Genomic DNA, 22,477 nt, shown 5'->3' on the forward strand with positions numbered 1-22,477 from the left:
GCCTTCACTTTATGAGGGGAGCATCTGAAGGGCAGGGCACTGCTTCACCAGGAATTCAAGCCTGACCCTAGGGAGGGTCCTCATGAGGGGAAGCCGGAGATAATCAGTGTGAGAGAAACACCACCCCCAACACTTCAGGATGCACACAAAGCAAACCAGGGGAGAAAAAGGAAAATAGGTAACTCTTCCGTGTGCCTGGTAAGTAGCTTCAGTCTGTTGGCCACTTTGTGACTATTATCCAGGCAAGAATACTGGAGTGGGTTGCCGTGCCCTTCTTCAGGGCATCTTCCCGACCCAGGAATTGAACCTGTAGTCTCTTAAGTGTCCTGCATTCACAGGCAGATTTTTTTTTTAACCACTAGCGCTCTTCTGTTTTCACTTCATTTTTTGTCAGAAGGATGCAAAGAAATGGTAATATGTGTACAAATGTATGCCTACAATCTCTCACCTCTCCACTCTTACCAGCACAAATTGACTTTCGTTGTTGTTGCTTTTTGTTTTCCTGAAACCTGGCCTTTTCCGTAAATATACATGATATTTATGTGGCTTCAATAATAGTTAAGATAGAATGCTACATTCAGCCTTTTTTTTTCCTCCTCTGAACGTTGAGATTGATTGATTCTTTTAATTTCTTTTCCTTTTTTTAAAAATTGAAGTTTAGTTAGTGTTGTGTTAGTTTCAAGTGTACAGCAGGGTGATTCAGTTGTGTGTGTGTGTGTGTGCGTGTACACATACATATTACTGCCCTGTACCACGATTCTTTGCCATTATAGGTTGGCTGTTAAAAGGTATTGAACATAGTTCCCTGTGCTGTTCTGTAGGTCCTTACTGTTTATCTATTTTTTATACAGTCGTGTATATCCATTAATCCTGAACTCCTAGTTTATACCCTGCCATATCCCCTGTGGTAACCGTAACTTTGTTACCTCTGTCTATGAGTCCGTTTCTATTTTATAATTAAGGTTGATTGATTCTTAATGGACGTCCTCGGAACAGCCAGGACACTTCAAGCAGCCTTTCCCGTTCCACTCTTCTACTCTCTGAAGGCTGAACTATTTTATCAAAAGGCACTTTATTAAAGTAGCAGGAAGCTATCCTAACTGCTTTCAGATCTCTGTGTGTTTTGGGGCTCAGATGGTTAAAGCGCGATTTATCTTATATTCCAGTCATTTTACTTAGGCTGGTTTAATATTGTCTGTTTACTTAGAAAGTGTTTTCTGCGCCCACACCCCATTTCAGTAGTCTCTTCTCACATTTATGCATTGTTATTGATACTAACTGAACAGCAGCGGGTAATGCACACCTGTGTTCACTTGGGCTACCACTTTGGGGCTTTGTATTTGTTCGTCGGGTGACCCTTTTCTGTATCAGTGAATTACTTTGGACAAAACTCAAACCCCTGATGGGAGTGTGAGCTGTTTGATGCCCATATAAAGTCTTTTATTACCTCTGCCATTTCCTCTAGTGCATGGATTTACAGAAGCCTGAGGAGACTTGGTATTTATTGAAGATGGAAATTGTTTGAGCAGTCATTAACAAAATGAATTAATATGTGACATATTTTGTGAAGCCCATTGTAAATATAATTTAAAACATTAAAAAAAAAACACTTCTCAGATTCTCTCCTGAAACCCTTCTTTTTCCATGTGATAGATACATATTTTATTTTTTGAAGGAGTTTATCAAACTTTTATGGCTTAAACTGTTTGCTCTCTCATTATTTGGAATATTGGCTTTAATGATGGTTTTTTCATCTTGTGAGTTAACTTTTCTATTAACATGAGTTAACTTTTCTGTTACAAATGTATTTGAAAACTTATAAATCTCAAGCTCTTTAATATGTGAACCCCCCCCCCCACACCTTGATTTGATATATTTAATGAAAAAATAGTTTGGAGAATCAAGCTCTTGTGTTTAATTTATTTCAGTGGTGTAGTACTTATGTATTCCTGTTGGTGAACAGTCTTTCCCATAACTCAGTGCCTTTTATTTCTTTTTTCTTTACACAAACACAAAATTACAGGCATTCATTCCTCCTATGTGCTTTTGTCTTTGATGATACCCACTACAGGCTCTTAAAAAGGACATTCCACCTAATGTTGTGAGTTTTGTTTACCCTTGAGAGTGCTTAGTCATTTAGCTTCTTGACTCCAGTGTATAGAAATGTCTGTGTTTGTTCAGAATTACAATGATGGCACCCAAGAAGCCAGGTTAGGACACAGACACCTCCTGGCCTCCAGACTCTCTCCTAATAACCTGGATTTTGTTCTGCTGGTTTCATTAGGTCCCTTTTCTCAAGCTTGTCATAAAGACTGGTTTGCTTTGAATGAGAGAAACCCTCTCTTGGGCAGAGTTGATCTTGGTATTGAAGATCAATACCAATACTTGGTATTTGCTTGTTCTTTCTCCGGAATGCCATGGGAAGGCATAAAATAGGGTTCTTCTTGGTTATGCTCCACATTGCTCAGTAGTTATGTCTTTCTTCCCTTGGCCGTGTGCTAGTTTCCTGGGGCTCAAGTCCTTGCTAAATAGAGTAAAGCGGCAGTGGAGCAAGGTCTTGGCTCCTGCTTTTTCCTTTTCGTATTATTTCTCTCCACTCATCACTTTCCTATACTTGGGGAGACATATTTATTTCACTTTGAGCAAATGTAACTATAGGTCTTAAACTATAGCTTGTTAGTGATTTGTTTTGGTTCCTAGCCTTCAAAATGAAGTCATCCATGGGTAGAAATGTTGGGGCAGGGAATGATGGTCTAAGACAAGCAGAAGAAATACACATTCCCTTTAGAAGGTTTGGTAAGTTTGGAAATGAAACTATATCCAAGGTTGAACACCAGTCTCCAAGGTTCATAGGTAAAGAAAGTGGACAGTTGCCAATCCTTTGGACATGTCTTATGACCGACCATTCTCCACCAACATCACCATTATTCATACTCATGTATGGGAAGACCAGATCTATTCTCTCCATTATTTCAGCATTTTGAGGAAGCTGGGGGCCCTCATTGAATACTTCGAGGTAACCACTCACCAGGCTGAATCTCAAGATTCAGCCACAGGTATCTCTCTCAGTTCTGTCAACAAAAATATAAAGATTTAAAGCTGTAGTTAGAGGAGGGCTCCTATTCATTATCTTCAGTTGTCCAATAACCCTGGATGTGTGTTAGGCTAAAGGTACCCTATCACGCGAATTCAATCTCTAGACACTAATTCCTCTGCATAGGCCTTGCGGGCGTGCTGATTAGGATGCAGAGTTTTCCAGTACAGATTCTTAGAGCCGGTTGTGTTTCTCACCCGGATGCAGGTGCTGCCAATGTAGACTGTTCTGACACCTCCTTCCATTTCACAGGAACCGACAGTGGTGAAGTCCTCCCTGACTCCATCCCATCGGCTCCTGGAACTCTGCCTCATTTCATAGAGGAGCCAGACGATGCTTATATCATCAAGAGCAACCCCATTGCACTGAGGTGCAAAGCAAGGCCAGCCATGCAGATATTCTTCAAATGCAACGGCGAGTGGGTCCATCAGAATGAGCATGTCTCTGAGGAGAGTCTGGATGAGAGTTCAGGTAAGAATGGGAAGCAACGGAAGAATCTGTGGTGGCTTCTCAGATTTTTCTGTCAATATGACTGGGGAAACCTGTGTTAAGTCAGACGCCTTATTTGAGTGAAGTCATGTTAACAGTATCCGAGGAATATAAGAGGAAGTCGTGTCTTGAAATGACCCCACAACACTCCTGCTGGTCTACTCCAATATGGTAGACGAGCATTTTTTATTTTCCTGCTCTATATCACATTAAGACCTAATTTTGTATAAAAGTTAATATTCTCCCTGGAAATAAAATCAGGCAGTCACTGTTTTCATTTTCTGAATTCTGAATATTTTTTTCATGACATAAATCTTTCAAGAAGCACCCTTTTAAGCAGCCTAAATTCAGTTTCTCTAATCTTTCTTCCTGGCTATTATTCTTGTATGCTTCATTCTTTACAGCTGATGGTTTCTGAGTCGTCTGAGTTCTTTTGATTACTGTGTAATGATAAAGAAGTTCACATTAGAAGACCAGATTTGAATAGGATCTCCTGTATAAAAGAATTTCAGGACCATCTTTATTAGCTGGCTGATTTGTCTGGTGAGGAGTGATGATGAGAATAGTGATCATATTAGCTAATATTTATTGAGCACTTACTATTTAACCAGACCTTATCTAAGCTTCTGATACACATTATCCTACTGTCTTCTCAACAGCCCTCTGGGATAAATAATGCTGTTATTGCCTTCTTATAAATAAGGGAACGGAGGCTCAAAGAGATTAAGTGAACTGTGGGCTTGTGCTGGATATCTAAATAAGATCATTTGACTCAAAACTTTCAAAATGTATTACTTTTATATTTTAGCATATAATAAAAATAGTATATGCTTTTGAACTTTGGCTTCTCAGACTAACAGAAAATTTAGCCTCATCCTAAATCCAATTTGATGTTACTCTATGTTATTGATTTTTATTAGTTCTAAACTTACTAGATGTCAGATTTGGAATAAATAAAGTCATGAATAATTAGGAAGTTGTATCAGCTTAATTTATTAACTATATACCAGTCCTGATTAGTACACTAAGCTAAGTCTTTCAGAGTATTCCAGGAAGGGGAGGAGGCAAACTCTGATGTAGACCTTCATACCTACTAATAGGTATGACCTATTATAAGCTACTAATATATTATGACCAGTATAAGTGCAAATGAAGTTATGATAAATATCTAAAGAGAAGTAGATGGTGCTAGGGAGGATTTTAAAAAATCATGTCTAACTGGGACTCTCAGGAAAGGTGTGGAAGGCATAGCATTTGAAAGGAGCATTGAATATGTAATTCTATTAAGCATAATTGATGCTACACTCTATTGAAGAGAGAGGGGTCTCAGTGGTCAATATTAGCAAATGAAAGAAAGCTGAGTGTGTGTTCTACTTAGTTTGGTTTGGTTGAAATATAAAATTGATACAGGAAATAGCAGTTGATAGCTGGAAAACAGCTGAATTAGTGGCATGAAAGACCTCAAATATCAGAGCAAGAAGTCCTTTACTCAATTTTATGGATATTTTCTTAATGGTAGGGATTGATTATATTGACATACAGGAATGCAATGGCTTTGAAACTATACTTCAAAAGATGAATCTGGAACAAGCCTTTGGGATGGTAAGGAGAAGCAGGAATGGAGAAGTTAAGAGACTTGAGTAATTCAGCTGAGAAAGTAAGGTCTGCTTCTTGAGAAATGGCCACAGAAATAAGAACTAGATAGCTAATGTGACAAGCAGTGTCACAAATCGGACTTAATAGCTGAATGATTGAATGAATGGAGAAATAAAAATGAATCTTTTAACAGAAGGAAAAGGGTTATGCAATTAATATTAGTAATCACATTAGCAAGGAGAAAAGTCTGAGATCATTGTTTGAACAAACTATACTTGAAATACTTATGGGATAATGAAGAGATATAGATCTGGAACTAAGGCCCTCATCGTAAAGAGTGAACCCATGGAGATGGAGGAGTTGTCAAGAGAGAATGGGCAATATGACAAGAAAATGGACCTAGAGACGCAGACACACCTCCTGAGGAGTCAGAAGAGGAACATCCGCACCCAACAAGGAAGTAAGCAGGGTATGCTGTGTTCCAAAGCAGAGGGTGAAAATCATTCCATAAAGATCTTCAGATATTACTCTGTCTCTGCCTAGGAACAATGAAGGAGGCAAAGAACTGAACATATATATCAACAGTGCTAACGATTATGCAGTTCTGAGCTAATTTGGGTTTGTAGCATAAATGTATCAAAAGGTAGAGAATCACAATTCCCTAATCATTGCACTTTGGAATTAGAATGAGGAAGAAAACAGAAGTGCTTGTTTTAGATATACTATTCTTCAGACCAAAAGCATGCTTAGAATTCCAGTTTCTAAATGTGAGGATGGGAAGGGATCTCAGTGGTCAACGTAACAGCTCTGTTTTGTTTATTAAAATAAAAGGTTCCAAGAAACACAAGTAGTTCTTGGCATAGCTATTGCTAGAACCCAGATCTCCTGATCTTCACTATGGATATGTTTCCTTGATACTATAAAGGACCATACAGATTCCTATGGTCTCCTTCCCAATCAAAATATTGACAAATTTCCTTACTGACATCAGGATGGGTTTCATCACCTGTCTCAGCATTTTCTGTCATCAAACTGTTTAATGTTTAATTTCCCAAGTATAATCCTTATCGCTATTCCACTGGAGTTTGTCTGTTCCTTTCCATCTCAGCCATGTCTCCAAGGGCTAATCCCTTATTTTATGTTGTATATCCAGCACTGATAGAAGTTGGTAACAATTAAAGGTATAGAGACATTTCCAGGATTCCAGGTGTAGTTTCCTCCTTTAAAGAAGGGTTTGGCAAAAATCAAAACCAATGAAAAGAACAAACTGAATCTTCGTATTGGGAAAGTTTTTGCTTCTGTGTTCCAAAGATTGGGATCATGGAGAGACCTAGGTGAATAAATCTGGTGTTAAGAGAGTTTGAGTCACAAACAGCAATCTCATTTACCTTTGCATGAAGACTTCCAAGAAAACTCTTGATATTTGGGGAGAGAGTAACAAAGGGAACAGCATTGCCCATAGGACAAAAGCCTATAGAACAATGTGAAATATGAAAGGTATATGTCTCTTAAACTCAGCTAGTCCAACTGGAGAGGGACTCAGATACTAGTGGCTCCATAGGGTTGTGTGTTTTTTCCTCAGACATTTCTGTCCTAGATTTTGCCAGTAATGAACTGAAAATAGCAGAAAACCTTTGGGTAAACTGCTGCAAATAACAGATAGGAAGAACATTGAAAAATGGTCAGCTATTATTTTATACTACTGCCAGAAAATCCTATATCCATTCTCATTTAAAAACCTCTTGATAAATATTGCAGGCCCATTTAACACTCTACCCTCTTGTAATTTCACAACATTCAGTTTTGTCATTGCTTCCTGCTTTTAATTCCTTTCTCATTGCTAGGCAACTCCATGTCTTGAAGACAGCGGCGTTGATTACATTCTCTGCCTCCATGTAAAAGTCTCTGCCTTTGCTTCCTTAAAAAAAAAATAAAATTAAAAAAGAACAATAAAAGTCACAAATTTCAAAGGAACTGGGAAGAACAAAAAAAAATCATAAATGACAAAATCTGAAGAGATTATACACTGATTTTAAAAAACAAGTGTTTGAGAAAGAACTTAAATTTTAACAACTACCTTTTGAAAAGAATTTAATAAGCACAACCTTTTCTTCCAAGTTATTTTGATTGAATCAATAGAAAAGAAATGTCTCTCCCTAAAACTGTTTTTTTCTTCTGTGTGCTTAATGAAAATCGCTGTCTACCGAACACTGCAATTATGTTTCCTAAGCTCTGTATTCAGTGGAAAAGTGGACACTGGAGCAAGATGAGTGGAGATATTAGACCCCAAACTAATGCATAAGTGCAATTAAGGTTGGAAACAAAATGGCCTCAGGTATTGAAAACTAGATGCATTACCCCTCCCTTGGGTTTCTTCACTGTGGAGCTGGAGAACAGGAGTTGGCTACCTTACAGCCTTAATGGCTTTTGATGGGGTCTGAAAAATAGTTCCTGCCAGTCCAGGGGGAGTGAATGACACCAGGAGACCAAGAACAGTGGGACCACATTTGACCAGGGGTAGACTGACGCGACGCAGCAGCAGCAGCAGCAGCAGCAGCAGCAGCAGCAGAAGAGAATTAACCATTCTGTTAAGAAGTTGAAAAGTATCTGCTTCAACATCTTTGGCCAACATGGTCTCCATTTTTTAATCCCAGAGAACTTTGATATCCTTTTTACTTACAGGTTTTCTTTCTTCACTGAACTAATGGGAAATGCATAGGACCTGGGAGTATTGGGAGTCCACACAGAATCTTTTGTATTTCCAAATTGGAAGCAATAAGTCCTTTCAGTTGTTAAAGGCTGCAAACTGCCTTTGGTCTTTTCTGGTAATTTGGCCCCGTCATCTAACAGTTCAAATAAGAAGAAAAAGGATTGTGTGTTTTCATGCAATTTAGCTTGGAAAACCCAGAGCAAGAGTTCTTTCCTGCAAAAGGCACAATTTATTTGACATGAGTTACTGTGTTTGCACAGACATGGCTATACCTCTTAGTAATGTACACTTGTAGTTCTCTGCACAAGCCAAGCAATCCCCTTTCATTTGTTCTGCCTCATTTCATTTGGAAATATGGGAAGTCTTCTTCCTTTATTTTTCTTCAGTTAACATCTGGAGTTGAGAGGCAGTCCCAGTTCAGGCATCGTGCCCCTGAGAAAAGGGTGGATTGTTCCAATAACCCAGAAATTAAGAGTTTTAATATAATAAGCAAGTGTGTGTGCACACACACATACACAGAGAAGAACAATAACCAGGAAAACTCATCCTTGGCAAGCAGGATAATGTAGCCTGTGGGAAGCTTGAGTTATCAATAAGCTTAGCTACTTCTTTATTGTTCAATAAAAACGGAGTTCCCTTAACAAGCCTCCCTGGTTCTTATTCTGCCTTGGAGATATCGAACTCTAATGAGTGAAATAATGTGTATTTCAATGCATTATGGGAAAAGTCTCAACTCCAGTAAACTAATATTTTTCTTCTTAAAGAATATCATTTCAGGGATTTCACTGAGAGATTTCCTTCATAAAGAACTGGAGTCACTCTCTGGGGAGAAAAAGGTTAATGGATTGTGTTGAGAAAAGGGAGAAGAACAGAAATAAAAATGTATTAAATCTTTAAAATTTATATCTAAGAACTTTGCTATGCCGGTGATGGGGATTTGGATATAGTATCTTCCAGAAAACCATTAATTTGAAGTTACCTTCAGTGTTCACAAATCACCAGGATACATTTGGGAAGCATATATTTGAGACCACAGAACACAGAAAAATCCATCTCTCAACTGTTCCATTGCCAGTTTGTTGGTTTAAAACTCACGTTTATAGAAACATTCTTCCACCCGACCCAGGTTTTATCCTGTTCATTACTCTGTTTCTCAGAGAGGACCCACCTATTCTAAAAAGGTGTTCGGGAAAATATTATGAATTCCTTCCCAAAATTTGTGACAGAACATGCAGACCTTGTCTTGTGTGTCTAATTTAAATCTGTCCTACCAAAAAAAAGCTGTTTAATATCATTTCATTCATAGCAGAGACAGAAGGCAGCTAACCATCTTATATAATTTAATAGCAAATCACGATATCAGCCCGATATTTGTTCTAAACCCTAAATTCTTAAGCAGTGTCTTTGGACTTTTTTAGCCTTTTCTGTTCATACAGCATTTAGAAGTGTGTTTCTTTATGCGAAGTGGGAATTATAAAGATATTTTAGAAACTGAGGATAGTCCTGTGGTTAAGAGTGTCAATATTAGTGCAGTATGACACCTACCATTTTTGAGATCTGTTTATCCATTTACAGACTTTCTTAAGGTAGATATGTTGCTTAGTATCCTTTCACTTCAGCTTTGCCTTGTACAACATGGCAGTTATAATTGTATCTACTCTGGAAACTATAGTAGGGGTGGTGGAACCTAATGTGTGTGACATACTTAGCTCAAGGTCTGGTATATAGCAAATTCCCAGTCGAGGTTAGCCTTCAAAATGATAAATATAAAACTGCTAAATTAGTGTGTTATTTTATCTTTTCAGTTGTAAAACATTTCATTGTGTTTTACAGTATTACCAATGTTTAAATAGACGCAGTAGTAGTTTCTATGCTTCTAAAAACAAATAGAAAATTATGAACTTTTGCAGTTCCAAAAAGTGCTGGTATGTTGTTGTTGTTCATTCACTAAGTCATGTCTGACTCTTTGCAACCCCATGAATCGCAGCACCTGAGGCTTCCCTGTCCTTAACCATCTCCCAGAGCTTGCTCACACTCATGTCCGTTGAGTCAGTGATGCCATCCAAGCATCTCATCCTCTGCCACCCTCTTCTCTTGTCCTCAATCTTTCCCAGCACCTGTATTATTAATAGGTAAAGAGTTGTCTTTCATGGAATGACATCTCATTTGCCTAGGATTCACTGCATTGATATACATTTTGTCTTGGTGATTCCCAGAGCCCCTGGTATCACCTAGGGAGATAGAATTGGTGGGATAATCTCAGGATGATTTACTACCAGGAAGTTGTTGTAGTGTCTGCAGGAATGAAAAGCCATTGACTGGGGCAACAGGGTTGGAAATCATGAGTGGGTTACCCACAAGCTGTGAGTGTGAGGTCTGAGTAAGTCATTCAGGGGTCCTGTCCTCTAAATAACTCTCCCTTCCCTACTCCTGCCTCCTAAGTTTCCCTTCTGTCTGTTATCAGACCACACTATCGAGTTAATTTACTTTCCTCTGCCAGACACCTCTGTGATGATTAATTCTAATCTCCGGTGAGGACGAAACTGGAGAGCTTGGGTGTATTCTTAGTTTCTGTACTTAAGACTGAACTTGCCATACTTCTGAGGGATACGTGGAGTGGTTATTATCCAGGGGAAACTAAAGAGTATTCATTAGGCATAGTGCACTTTCAAAGGAGGATTTTTTTTTTTATCAAAATACATTTTAATCTTGTTGCTAGGATAAAGTGGCAAAAGACATTTAGCCCTAATTAAGCATCTGCCAGTAAAATGAAATATGGATCTACCTTTCAATTAGCTCCATTTAATTTGCTACTTTCAGTATAGCATGTTGGCCTGAAGACGTGTAAGCTCCCTTAAGAAATGGAAGCACAGTTCCATCTAAAGGCTTCTTTGCATCTCAAAATTTTAAAACTTCAAATACGGATCAGATTCATGTGTCTTTACTAGAGCCTTGCCCTAGACCCTGAGCTAAATACTGGGCCTTCAGGTTGTAGGTAGAATGGCGCCCACCCTAGAAGCTTTTGGTGGTGCTATAGAGAGGTTAAAAGCTTATCTTGTGTGATCTTTGGCCACCTGTGCTTCTCCTCTTGTAGAATTTGTCACACTCCAACGTTCGGGCAGGTTGAAGTGTCTCCTGCTCTATCCACAGCTCCTTGAGAACGAGAATCTTCATCATTTGCTTTGTCACAGTATCTTCAGCGCCTGGCAAAGTAGCAAGCACATCTGAGGCCTCAGTACAATGTTTTAAAATAATGTATGTTGTCAACTGTGTCTTTGATCTGTTTCTTATGATATGGGACCTGCAGCAAAATAATAGGACTAGTAACACCATCGTTTTAAGATGATGGATATGATGACATTAATAGAAGTAAAGGGACATACAAATGATATAATGATTAGTCAAGAATGATATGTTCTTCAAAATTTGGGGAAGCTTACTGTTTGAGTCTACTTTCTGGGCTCTAAACCTTGGCTTCCTGTTGTTGTTCAGTCACCAATCATGTCCAATTCTGTGCATCCCCATGGATTACAGCTTACCCTTCTTCCCTCTCCTTCACTGTCTCCTGGAGCATGCTCAAATTCATGTCCATTGAATTGGTAATGGCATCTAACCATCTCTTTCTCTATCGCCCCCTTCTCCTCCTGCCCTCAATCTTTCCAGGCATCAAGGTGTTTTCCAAAGAGTTGGCTCTTCAAATCAGATGGCCAAAGTATTACAGTTTCAGCATCAATCCTTCCAATGAATATTCAGGGTTGATTTCCTTTAGAATTGACTAGTTTGACCTCCTTGGGGCTCTCAAGAGTCTTCTCCAGCACCACAATTTGAAAGCATTCTTTGGCGCTCAGCTTTCCTTATGGTCCAGCTCTCACATCTGTACATGATTACTAGAAAAACCATAGCTTCCGCTACTTTTGTTGGCAGAATGACATCTCTGTTTTTAAATTTTAATTGATCCTTGCTGTCTAGGTTTGTCATAGCTTTCCTTCAAAGGAGCAAACGTCTTTTAATTTTATGGCTGCAGTCACTATCCACCATAGTGGATTCATTTTGGGGCCCCCAAAAATAAAATCTGTTGCTTCCACTTTTTTCCCCTTCTATTTGCCATGAAGTGGTGGTACTAGGTACTAGATTCCATAATCTTATTTTTTCTAATGCTGAGTTTCAAGCCAGCTTCTTCACTCTCCTCTACTACCTGGACTGCTGCTGCTGCTAAGTTGCTTCAGTCGTGTCCAACTCTGTGCGACCCCATAGACGGAAGCCCACCAGGCTTCGCCGTCCCTGGGATTCTCCAGGCAACAACACTGGAGTGGGTTGCCATTTCCTTCTCCGATGCATGAAAGTGAAAAGTGAAAGTGAAGTCACTCAGTCATGTCTGATTCTTCTCGACCCTATGGACTGCAGCCCACCAGGCTCCTCCATCCATGGGATTTTCCAGGCAAGAGTACTGGAGTGGGTTGCCATTGCCTTCTCCGACTACCTGGACTAGTAAGAGACAAATGGGAAATGGCCCCTTGGATACATGGTGGATTCACTTCTTCAAGCGGAATGGGCTTTTTTCCCCTCTTCTTAGTAGACAGTGGAATGAGATGGGGCTGTGTCAGAGCAAAGTACACGCATCAGAGGGACTGAGGGATCTAAGGAGATGCTGGTCTGTTAAAGGAGGTTCTTGAATAAGAGGTGGTTGCTTCTCGTGGGCAGTTTGATATTTTTTTTTTTCTCTTGCCCTAAATTGAGCAAGATCCCATGCTACTCATGAAGTTGTATTAGAATAGTTCTTTGGAGCTTTATCTGTGGAAGCTAACTCAGTAGACTCATTATCTGGGCTAATTCCCGATCATGAAACTGCTCAGTGTAGCAAACCAGGCGTGGACTAGGCATGACACGGGCTAGAACAGCCCAGGGAAATGGGCACGGAGATCACGCTGGAAAACAGTTCACCACAATCTAGTCGTAAGCCTCTTAACTACTTTTGTGTGGTTTGAAAATATTACAGGAGGAAGAGGGATTCTCCTTTTTTCCCCTTGAATCTGGTTATTTAGTTATCTGAGTATCCCACTACAGAGAACTTCCAAAGACTGAACATTTAGTTGTGGTGACGTGTTTAGCCTCAGAGAACCATGTGAAACCCTCCCCATGCACCCATCCCCAGGTACATCTGAGAACTGGTTTGCAGAAAAAACCATGGCAGGATGGTATTGATGGGCTTCCTGAAAGTCTGATAATGATCAGAAGATGAAAAGCAGAGGGACAGCTGTTAGGTACTGGCTGCAGTTGGCATGGTGCTGAATGTTAAGTAGTACTCTAGAACCCTTTTCTAAAGAACAAGTTAGGACTTAAGCTAGAGCCCTTTTGTTAAAAGTGGACCATAAATAAATACTCTGTATCATCTTAGGGAAAAACTCAAATGGGCTTTTTGGTCAACCTGATAACGTTCAGCCTTTTTCTCTCTGTTTTCTTCTTTCTTCTATATCTCTCTTTTCTGAACAGTGAAGCATATACTTCAATTAGTTTGAAAATTCCCTAACTTTTATTCTCCCAACAGGATTAGACCTGCTAAGAGTAACTAGTGTTTCCTATCTGATAAATACGGGGATTATAGCAATAACTGCTGTCAGCATTTTTCTCATTTAAACAAATAATGGTGACACATGATGAAGCTCTGTGCAGCTCTGTTGTGTTTAGTACACGCCGAGCAATTACTCATCCGCTGCCAGCATTCGTCTCTCTACAACTAAACCATCCACAGCGTAGAAAGCTTATTAGCATTTCAGTTCCATAGTCATATTTTTATCTTCTGTAAGACTCTCCTCCATAACAAAGGCTGATGGTTATAATTTGCACAATAATTTAAAGGGTTGGACTTTTCTGTGCCTATTAGAGTTGCACAAGTTATCAGGTACCAGGCTCGTCTTATTTATGACATGCCAGCTTCCATTTGCCTGGGATTTTTGTTCCCCTATAGCACTTCCTCTGAACAAGTTAGCTGCCATCTCTTGAGATGGAGAAGTAGATGATGATCTCTACAACACTATTCATTGAGGGGAGCTGGGGGGGTGGGTAAAGGTGTCCCGAAATAGAGCTGCTTTCAACGAATGTTTCTCAGATGTGATTTCTCATGTATATATGTAAATGCACACATTTATACATTTATGTGTATACATTTATTAATGCATGTACACACTGTGCTCAGTCGTGTCTGACTCTTTGTGATCCCATGGACTGTAGCCCACTAAGCTCCTCTGTCCATGGGATTTCCCAGACAAGAATACTGCAGTGGGTTGCCGTTTCCTCCTCCAGGGGATCTTCTGGACCTGGGGATCAAACCTACATCTCTTAGGTCTCCTGCATCGGCAGATGGATTCTTTACCTTTGCACCAACTGTGTGTGCGCTGTGCTTAGTCGCTCAGTCCTGTCCAACTCTCTGCAACCCCATGGACTGTCAGGCTCCTCTGTCCATGGGGATTCTCCAGGCAAGAATACTGGAGTGGGTTGCCACTGTCTCCTCCAGGCGATCTTCCCAACCCAGGGATCAAGCCCAGGTCTCCCTCATTGGAGGCAGATTCTTTACCATCTGAGCTACCAGGGAAGACCACACCACCTGGGAAGCACTTTATTAATGCATACACACACACACACACACACACACACACACACACACTATATCACTCAAAGAACAATAGTGAAGGTTTACGAGAGGATATATACTCTTTCCTGGTGGCTCAGATGGTAAAATGTCTGCCTATAATGCAGGAGACCCGGGCTCAGTCCCTGGTTTGGGAAGATCTCCTGGAGAAGGAAATGGCAACCCATTCCAGTATTCTTGCCTGGAAAATCCCATGGATAGAGGAGCCTGGTAGGCTACAATCCATGGGGTTGCAAAGAGTCGGACATGACTGAGCGACTTCACTTCACTTCATGAGAGTATATATACTATTTAAGTTTTTATTTTTATGAAATGTTTTTTGTTATGGTGGAGAAAAGTATAATGGAGACAAACTGCCATTTCCCACGGGTTTTCCTGGAGAGTATGGTTGACAAGGCTAAATACTTCACGTTAGAAGAAAAAGGCCTGGTATGGAGAGCACACTATACTTTGTGGGAGAGGGGAGGTTAGCTAATTCACTTGTGGCCTTCTTTTTTAATTTGAATACAGTTGTTTTACAATGTTGTTAGTTTCTGCTGGATAAGTGAGTCAGCCCTAAGTAGACACGTATCCCCTCTCTCGGGCCTCCCTCCCACTCGCCCCCTCCCGCCCCTCGAAGGTCCTGGTAGAGAACCCAGCTGAGCTTCCAGTGTTATACAGCAGCTTACCACTAGCTACCTATTGTACACGTGATAGTGTAAATGTGAAGATGCTACGCTCTCGATTCAGACCGCCCTCCCCTCACCCGCTGTGTTCACATGTCCATTATCTATATCTCTGCTTTGGAATTGGGCTCATTTGTACCGTTTTTTCTAGGTTTCATATATATGGATTCATATACAGTATTTGTTTTTCTCTTTCTGACTTACTTCACACTATAGGACAGACTCTAGGTCCATCTATGTCTGTACAAATAACTCTCTTTCATCCCTTTTACTGGCTGAGTAATATTCCATTGTGCATATATGTACCACATCTTCTTTATCCATTCATCTGTCATCAGACACTTACATTGTTCCCATGTCCTAACTGTTATAAACAGTCCTTCAGTGAACACTGGGGGTACATGTGTCCTTTTGAATTATAGTTTCCTCAGGGTATTTCCCCACTTGTGCCAGTAGGATTGCTGACTCATATGGTAGTTTTATTTTTAGTTTTCCTAGAGGGGATGGTTTCACAAGACTAAAGACCTCATGTTAGAGGAAAAAAAAAAAAGCCTAAGCCAGAGAGATGCTATACTATTTTTTTGGGGGGAGGGGGTGGTGTGTAGATTGCAGAATTACTTACAGCTTTTTAGAGAAGGCTGACACATCAACACTACCTTCCAAAGCATACTGTGTTTAGAAATAGTTGGTTGATACTCATTCCACTTCTCCAAACCCACAGGGAGCCTCTTTGAAGGACTTGAAACCAAGGCACTGTAATGCTGAAATCATGACTTCAGCATTCCCCTTTCAGCTGCGGTTAGTCTGAATGAGAGGTTGCAAGACTTCCTGACATGAATGGGGTGAGATCAATATGACCTTCCCTGTGGGAGTCTGTGGCCAACTGTCTGCGCTTTCCAAAGCAAATGTATGGCTGTCCATGTGTAGTAACTGTGTTTATCAAGGTTTAGTATTTGATTCTCTGACATCTCAGGGTCTCGCTGACCTTCAAGGGACTGTCTTACCCAGGGATAGCTCATTCCTAGAGATGCAAATGACTCACCTGTAAGCACGTCCTTCATAAGCAAACCAACAGATACAGAGCTTTACCCCAATATTCCTTTTATTAAACTCTTATTCTCCTGCCCTAACCTGGGACCAGGTACCAGACAAGTAGCAACAGCCATTCTCTCCCAGAGTCCACTGAAATGAAGCAAACTCACCAACTCTAAATCTTTTTACCTTGCCTCTCCAGTTCTTCCCAAGGAAACTGCAATAAAGTCTCTTTCCCATGTCTCCTGACCCCTCTGCCTCCTGACAGACCCTGGTGCTTCCCCATGTAGCCCTGGGTGATGTGCCTCCTGTTTCTAGGGATCTGTGAGTATAAACTTACTCCATGTCTGACTGTCTTCCTCTGTCTCATTAAAACAGGCCCCAGGTACCCTTTAAGCACCACAGTGCCTAGGTTAACTCAAAGCATGTTTTAAGGTTTGGATAGGAAATTCTCTGCTTTATAAACACGATGACCTTGAACCATTTTGAGATGCTATTTATCTTCATTTGCAACCTAGAAGAAGCTGATGGGTTTAGATATTCTTAAGAGAAAGTAAAAATAAGTGTGTGTGTAATACACATGCAAATATATATATGTGTGTATATATATATATGTAAATATATATTTGTGTGTGTATATATACACACAGAAATATATATGTGTATATACTTTGGGCTTCTCAGGTGACACAGTGGTAAAGAATCTGCCTGCCAATCCAGGAGACACAAGAGACACAGGTTCATCAGTGGGTTGCGAAGATCCCCTGGAGAAGGGAATGGTAACTCACTCCAGTATTCTTGCCTGGGAAATCCCATGGACAGAGAAGCCTGGCAGGCTAAAGTCTGTGGTGTTGCAAAGAGTCAGACATGAGTAAGCACACCCACACGATGATATATAATTTGTATGTGTGTGTATTTCTCTCTCTTTCTCTTTACTTATATATATGTAGGGCTTCCCTGGTAGCACAGTTGGTAAAAAATCCAGACATTTCTCCAAAGAAGACATACAGATGGCTAACAAACACATGAAAAGATGCTCAACATCACTCATTATCAGAGAAATGCAAATCAAAACCACAATGAGGTACCATTTCACGCCAGTCAGAATGGCTGCTATCCAGAAGTCTATAAGCAATAAATGCTGGAGAGGGTGTGGAGAAAAGGGAACCCTCTTACACTGTTGGTGGGGATGCAAACTAGTCCAGCCATTATGGAGAACCGTGTGGAGATTGCTTAAAAAACTGGAAATAGAACTGCCATACGACCCAGCAATCCCACTGCTGGGCATACACACCAAGGAAACCAGAATTGAAAGAGACACGTGTACCCCAATGTTCATCGCAGCACTGTTTATAATAGCCAGGACATGGAAGCAACCTAGATGTCCATCGGCAGACGAATGCATAAGAAAGCCATGGTATATATACACAATGGAATATTGCTCAGCCGTTAAAAAGAATACATTTGAATCAGTTCTAATGAGGTGTCTGACTGGAGCCTATTGTACAGAGTGAAATAAGCCAGAAAGAAGAACACCAATACAGTATACTAACACATATATATGGAATTTAGAAAGAAGGTAACAATAAACCTGTATGTGAGACAGCAAAAGAGACACAGATGTATTGAACAGTCTTTTGGACTCTGTGGGAGAGGGCAAGGGCAGGATGATATGGGAGAATGGCATTGAAACATGTAAATTATCATATGTGAAATGAATTGCCAGTCCAGGTTCGATGCATGATACAGGATGCTCGGGGCTGGTGCACTGGGATGACCCAGAGGGATGGGATGGGGAGGGAGGTGGGAGGGGAGTGTAGGTTGGGGAACACATGTACACCCGTGGTGGATTCATGTCAATGTATGGCAAAACCAATACAATATTGTAAAATAAATTAATTAACTAAAAAAAAAAGAATCCACCTGCAATGCAGAAGACTCCAGTTCGATTCCTGGGTCAGAAAGATCTGCTGGAGAAGGGATAAGCTACCCACTCCAGTATTCTTGGGCTTCCCTTGTGGCTAAGCTGGTAAAAAATCCAACTAAAATGCGGAAGACCTGGGTATATATATTCCTTTTTAGCCTGAACAGATTTTTGACTCACTGAATGCTTCTTCAGCGAGAGCTGATTGCCAAATGTCTTGTCTCTAAGTCTCCTTATTCGATGACAGGGGAACTCAGGCATATCAATTACCTCACCTTATACCTGGATGCACTGATTTAACAACAGAATGATCTCTGTTCGTTTCCAAGGCAAACCATTCAATATCACAGTAATCCAAGCCTATGCCCCAACCAGTAACGCTGAAGAAGCTGCAGTTGAATGGTTCTATGAAGACCTACAAGACCTTTTAAAACTAACACCCAAAAAAGATGTCTTTTCATTATACGGGACTGGAATGCCAAAGTAGGAAGTCAAGAAACACCTAGAGTAACAGGCAAATTTGGCCTTGGAGTATGTAATGAAGCAGGGCAAAGGCTAATAGAGTTTTGCCAAGAGAACACACTGGTCATAACAAACACCCTCTTCCAACAACACGAGTGAAGACTCTATACATGGACATCACCAGATGGTCAACACCAAAATCAGATTGATTATATTCTTTGCAGCCAAAGATGCAGAAGCTCTATACAGTCAGCAAAAACAAGACTGGGAGCTGACTGTGGCTCAGACGATGAACTCCTTATTACCAAATTCAGACTTAAATTGAAGAAAGTAGGGAAAACCACTAGACCATTCAGGTATGACCTAAATCAAATCCCTTATGATTATACAGTGGAAGTGAGAAATAGATTTAAGGCACTAGATCTGATACACAGAGTGCCTGATGAACTATGGATGGAGGTTTGTGACATTGTACAGGAGACAGGGATCAAGACCATCCCCATGGAAAAGAAATGCAAAAAAGCAAAATGGCTGTCTGGGGAGGCCTTACAAATAGCTGTGAAAAGAAGAGAAGTGAAAAGCAAAGGAGAAAAGGAAAGATATACTCATCTGAATGCAGAGTTCCAAAGAATAGCAAGGAGAGATAAGAAAGCCTTCCTCAGTGATCAATGCAAAGAAATAGAGGAAAACAACAGAATGGGAAAGACTAGAGATCTCTTCAGGAAAATTGGAGATACCAAGGGTACATTTCATGCAAAGATGAGCTCAATAAAGGACAGAAATGGTATGGACCTAACAGAAGCAGAAGATATTAAGAAGAGGTGGCAACCTGTACAAAAAAGATCTTCACAACCAAGATAATCATGATGGTGTGATCACTCACCTGGAGCCAGACATCCTAGAATGTGAAGTCAAGTGGGCCTTAGAAAGCCATCACTACGAACAAACCTAATGGAGGTGATGGAATTCCAGTTGAGCTATTTCAAATCCTGAAAGATGATGCTGTGAAAGTGCTGCCGTCAATATGCCAGCAAATTTGGAAAACTCAGCAGTGGCCACAGGATTGGAAAAGTTCAGCTTTGATTCCAATCCCAAAGAAAGGCAATGCCAAAGAATGCTCAAACTACAGCACAATTGCACTCATCTCACATGCTATTAAAGTAAAGCTCAAAATTCTCCAAGCCAGCCTTCAGCAGTACATGAACCGTGAACTTCCAGATGTTCAAGCTGGTTTTAGAAAAGGCAGAGGAACCAGAGATCAAATTGCCAACATCCGCTGGATCATCGAAAAAGCAAGAGAGTTCTGAAAAACATCTATTTCTGCTTTATTGACTATGCCAAAGCCTTTGACTGTGTGGATCACAAGAAACTGTGGAAAATTCTGAAAGAGATGGGAATACCAGACCACCTGACCTGCCTCTTGAGAAACCTATATGCAGGTCAGGAAGCAACAGTTAGAACTGGACATGGAACAACAGACTGGTTCAAATCGGGAAAGGAGTAAGTCAAGGCTGTATATTGTCACCCTGCTTATTTAACTTATATGCAGAGTATATCATGAGAAACTCTGGGCTGGAAGAAGCACAAGCTGGACTCAAGATTGCCGGGAAAAATATCAATAACCTCAGATATGCAGATGACACCACCCTTATGGCAGAAAGTGAAGAGGAACTAAAAAGCCTCTGGATGAAAGTGAAAGAGGAGAGTGAAAAAGTTGGCTTAAAGCTCAACATTCAGAAAACTAAGATCATGGCATCTGGTCCCATCACTTTATCAGAAATAGATGGGGAAACAGTGGAAACAGTGTCAGACTTTATTTTTTGGGGCTCCAAAATCACTGCAGATGGTGACTGCAGCCATGAAATTAAAAGACGCTTACTCCTTGGAAGGAAAGTTATGACCAACCTAGATAGCATATTCAAAAGCAGAGACATTACTTTGCCAACAAAGGTCCATCTAGTCAAGGCTATGGTTTTTCCAGTGGTCATGTATGGATGTGAGAGTTGGACTGTGAAGAAAGCTGAGCGCTGAAGAATTGATGCTTTTGAACTGTGGTGTTGGAGAAGACTCTTGAGAGTCCCTTGGACTGCAAGGAGATCCAACCAGTCCATTCTGAAGGACATCAGCCCTGGGATGTCTTTGGAAGGAATGATGCTAAAGCTGAAACTCCAGTGCTTTGGCCACCTCATGCAAAGAATTGACTCATTGGAAAAGACTGATGCTGGGAGGGATTGGGGGCAAGAGGAGAAGGGGACGACAGAGGATGAGATGGCTGGATGGCATCACTGACTCCATGGACCTGAGTCTGAGTGAACTCCAGGAGTTGCTGATGGACAGGGAGGCCTGGTGTGCTGAGATTCATGGGGTCGCAGAGTCGGACACAATTGAGCAACTGATCTGAACTGAACTGAACTGAAATCTTTCCTGTTCAATGTAGGAGATGGCTTTCTGGACTTAAATGTCTGATAAGGTAAAAGGTGTGCTTCTGTGCCCTGTGCGGAGATGTGAATGATCAACTGTCCTCAAGATGATTTTCTATGCGTGGTACCTCCCAGAAACTCAGAAAGTCTCACTCAAATTGTTTACATGCTGATTGATGTGACCCTAAAGTACTGTCATCACACACTATAAATAACATGTCATTGGTTGAACGGAAGGCAGTGTTTCCCCAGACTGAGTATTTCACCTCATTCTTGTTCTTTAAATCCTACCAGCACCCAGGGTATGATCAAATTCTACCTCCTGTACCAAGAGTCCCTGGCTCCTTTAGACTAACTGTTCCCATGGTTCTGTCCCCCGAATTCCTTTTGAACATAAGGAAAAAGCCTAGTTATGCACCCAAATTTTCTTTAAATATACCATGCATCAGTCTTATTTCCATAATTAAGTGTAAGTACCTGAAATACGAGGACTGAGTTGAATTTGAATGAGGGGCCTGTGCAGAGTCCTCATTTGGGTCAAATCCTGGATCTCCCATTTATAGACTGTGTAATTGCAGACAAATGACTCTCTGGTCTGCAAAGCGAGGCTTCAGCAGCCGCAGCTCTGTCAGTGCACTGCGGAAACATAAAGAGTGAACAGATGAAAGGCTTATAGTGATGCTGGGCACTTAGGCAGGATTCAGTAAGCTCTTTTTTCTCCCATGCGGCCTGTACCAGGGCAGAGCACAGGCTTGGCAAATGCCACTGGCTACAGAAAGCATGCTGACTCTAAAGGCTGCTCTCCTGCTCGTAATGGTTTACCTGATGCTAGTGAAGAAGGTGTCCTTTTCCCCTCAGCACTTCATGCAAGGTGGCTGTCCTTCCCCCAAAAAAGAAAGGCTGATAGTCCTTGGATAGAGGTTTGAAAGAAATTCACACTCCCAATAAACTGCACCAGGCAAACGTTTTGACTATTAGATGGAGAATACAAAGATACGGTAATGAAAAAAGGACAAGGTCAAGGTCTTAGTTTATCCCATTTCCTGAATGTAGTCTTCACCTCTTTTTCTATAAAAGCTTCTCTTTTAATTTGCCTCCTCATTCCATTGCACCAAGAACCTTTCTTCCTTGGTTCTCAAGCATTCAAGATCAACTTATTTCAGCTTGTCTGCATCCCTTGTGTTGTCTGGAGTTTTTGGCTTTTCCTTGGTTTCCTGGACTCTTCACCATGCATAACCTCTGTCCCCTCCTTATTCTAAGCTGCATGGTGACAGTGACCCTCTCCTGCCATACCCAGAGGTAGGGGCATTTAGAACCACCTGGAACTGTTTTGGGATTGGTTTGTTGAGACCTCTTTAGTCTCTAGAATCCCAGCAATTAATTCGGGGCCACATTCTTCATGGTAGATTTTACATCAAGAAAGACAGAGGGGAAAGGGG

The 22,477-nt window shown here is 40.8% G+C and overlaps 1 protein-coding gene across 15 annotated transcripts in view; it reads left to right on the forward strand.

Moving 5' to 3' along the window:
• Nucleotides 1-22,477, forward strand: part of UNC5D (unc-5 netrin receptor D) — a 641,211-nt gene that overhangs the window by 350,909 nt on the left and 267,825 nt on the right. For all 15 annotated transcript variants that reach the window (XM_086379671.1, XM_086379676.1, XM_086379681.1 and 12 more), the window contains one exon: nucleotides 3,347-3,565. In XM_086379671.1, coding sequence (XP_086235797.1) covers nucleotides 3,347-3,565 — 219 coding nt within the window. The remainder of the gene's footprint in view (nucleotides 1-3,346; nucleotides 3,566-22,477) is intronic.

The sequence above is a fragment of the Bos grunniens genome, chromosome 27, assembly GCF_055505025.1.
Source record: "Bos grunniens cultivar Pamir isolate PY7600 chromosome 27, Bosgru_T2T1.0, whole genome shotgun sequence".
Taxonomy (NCBI): Eukaryota; Metazoa; Chordata; class Mammalia; order Artiodactyla; family Bovidae; genus Bos; species Bos grunniens.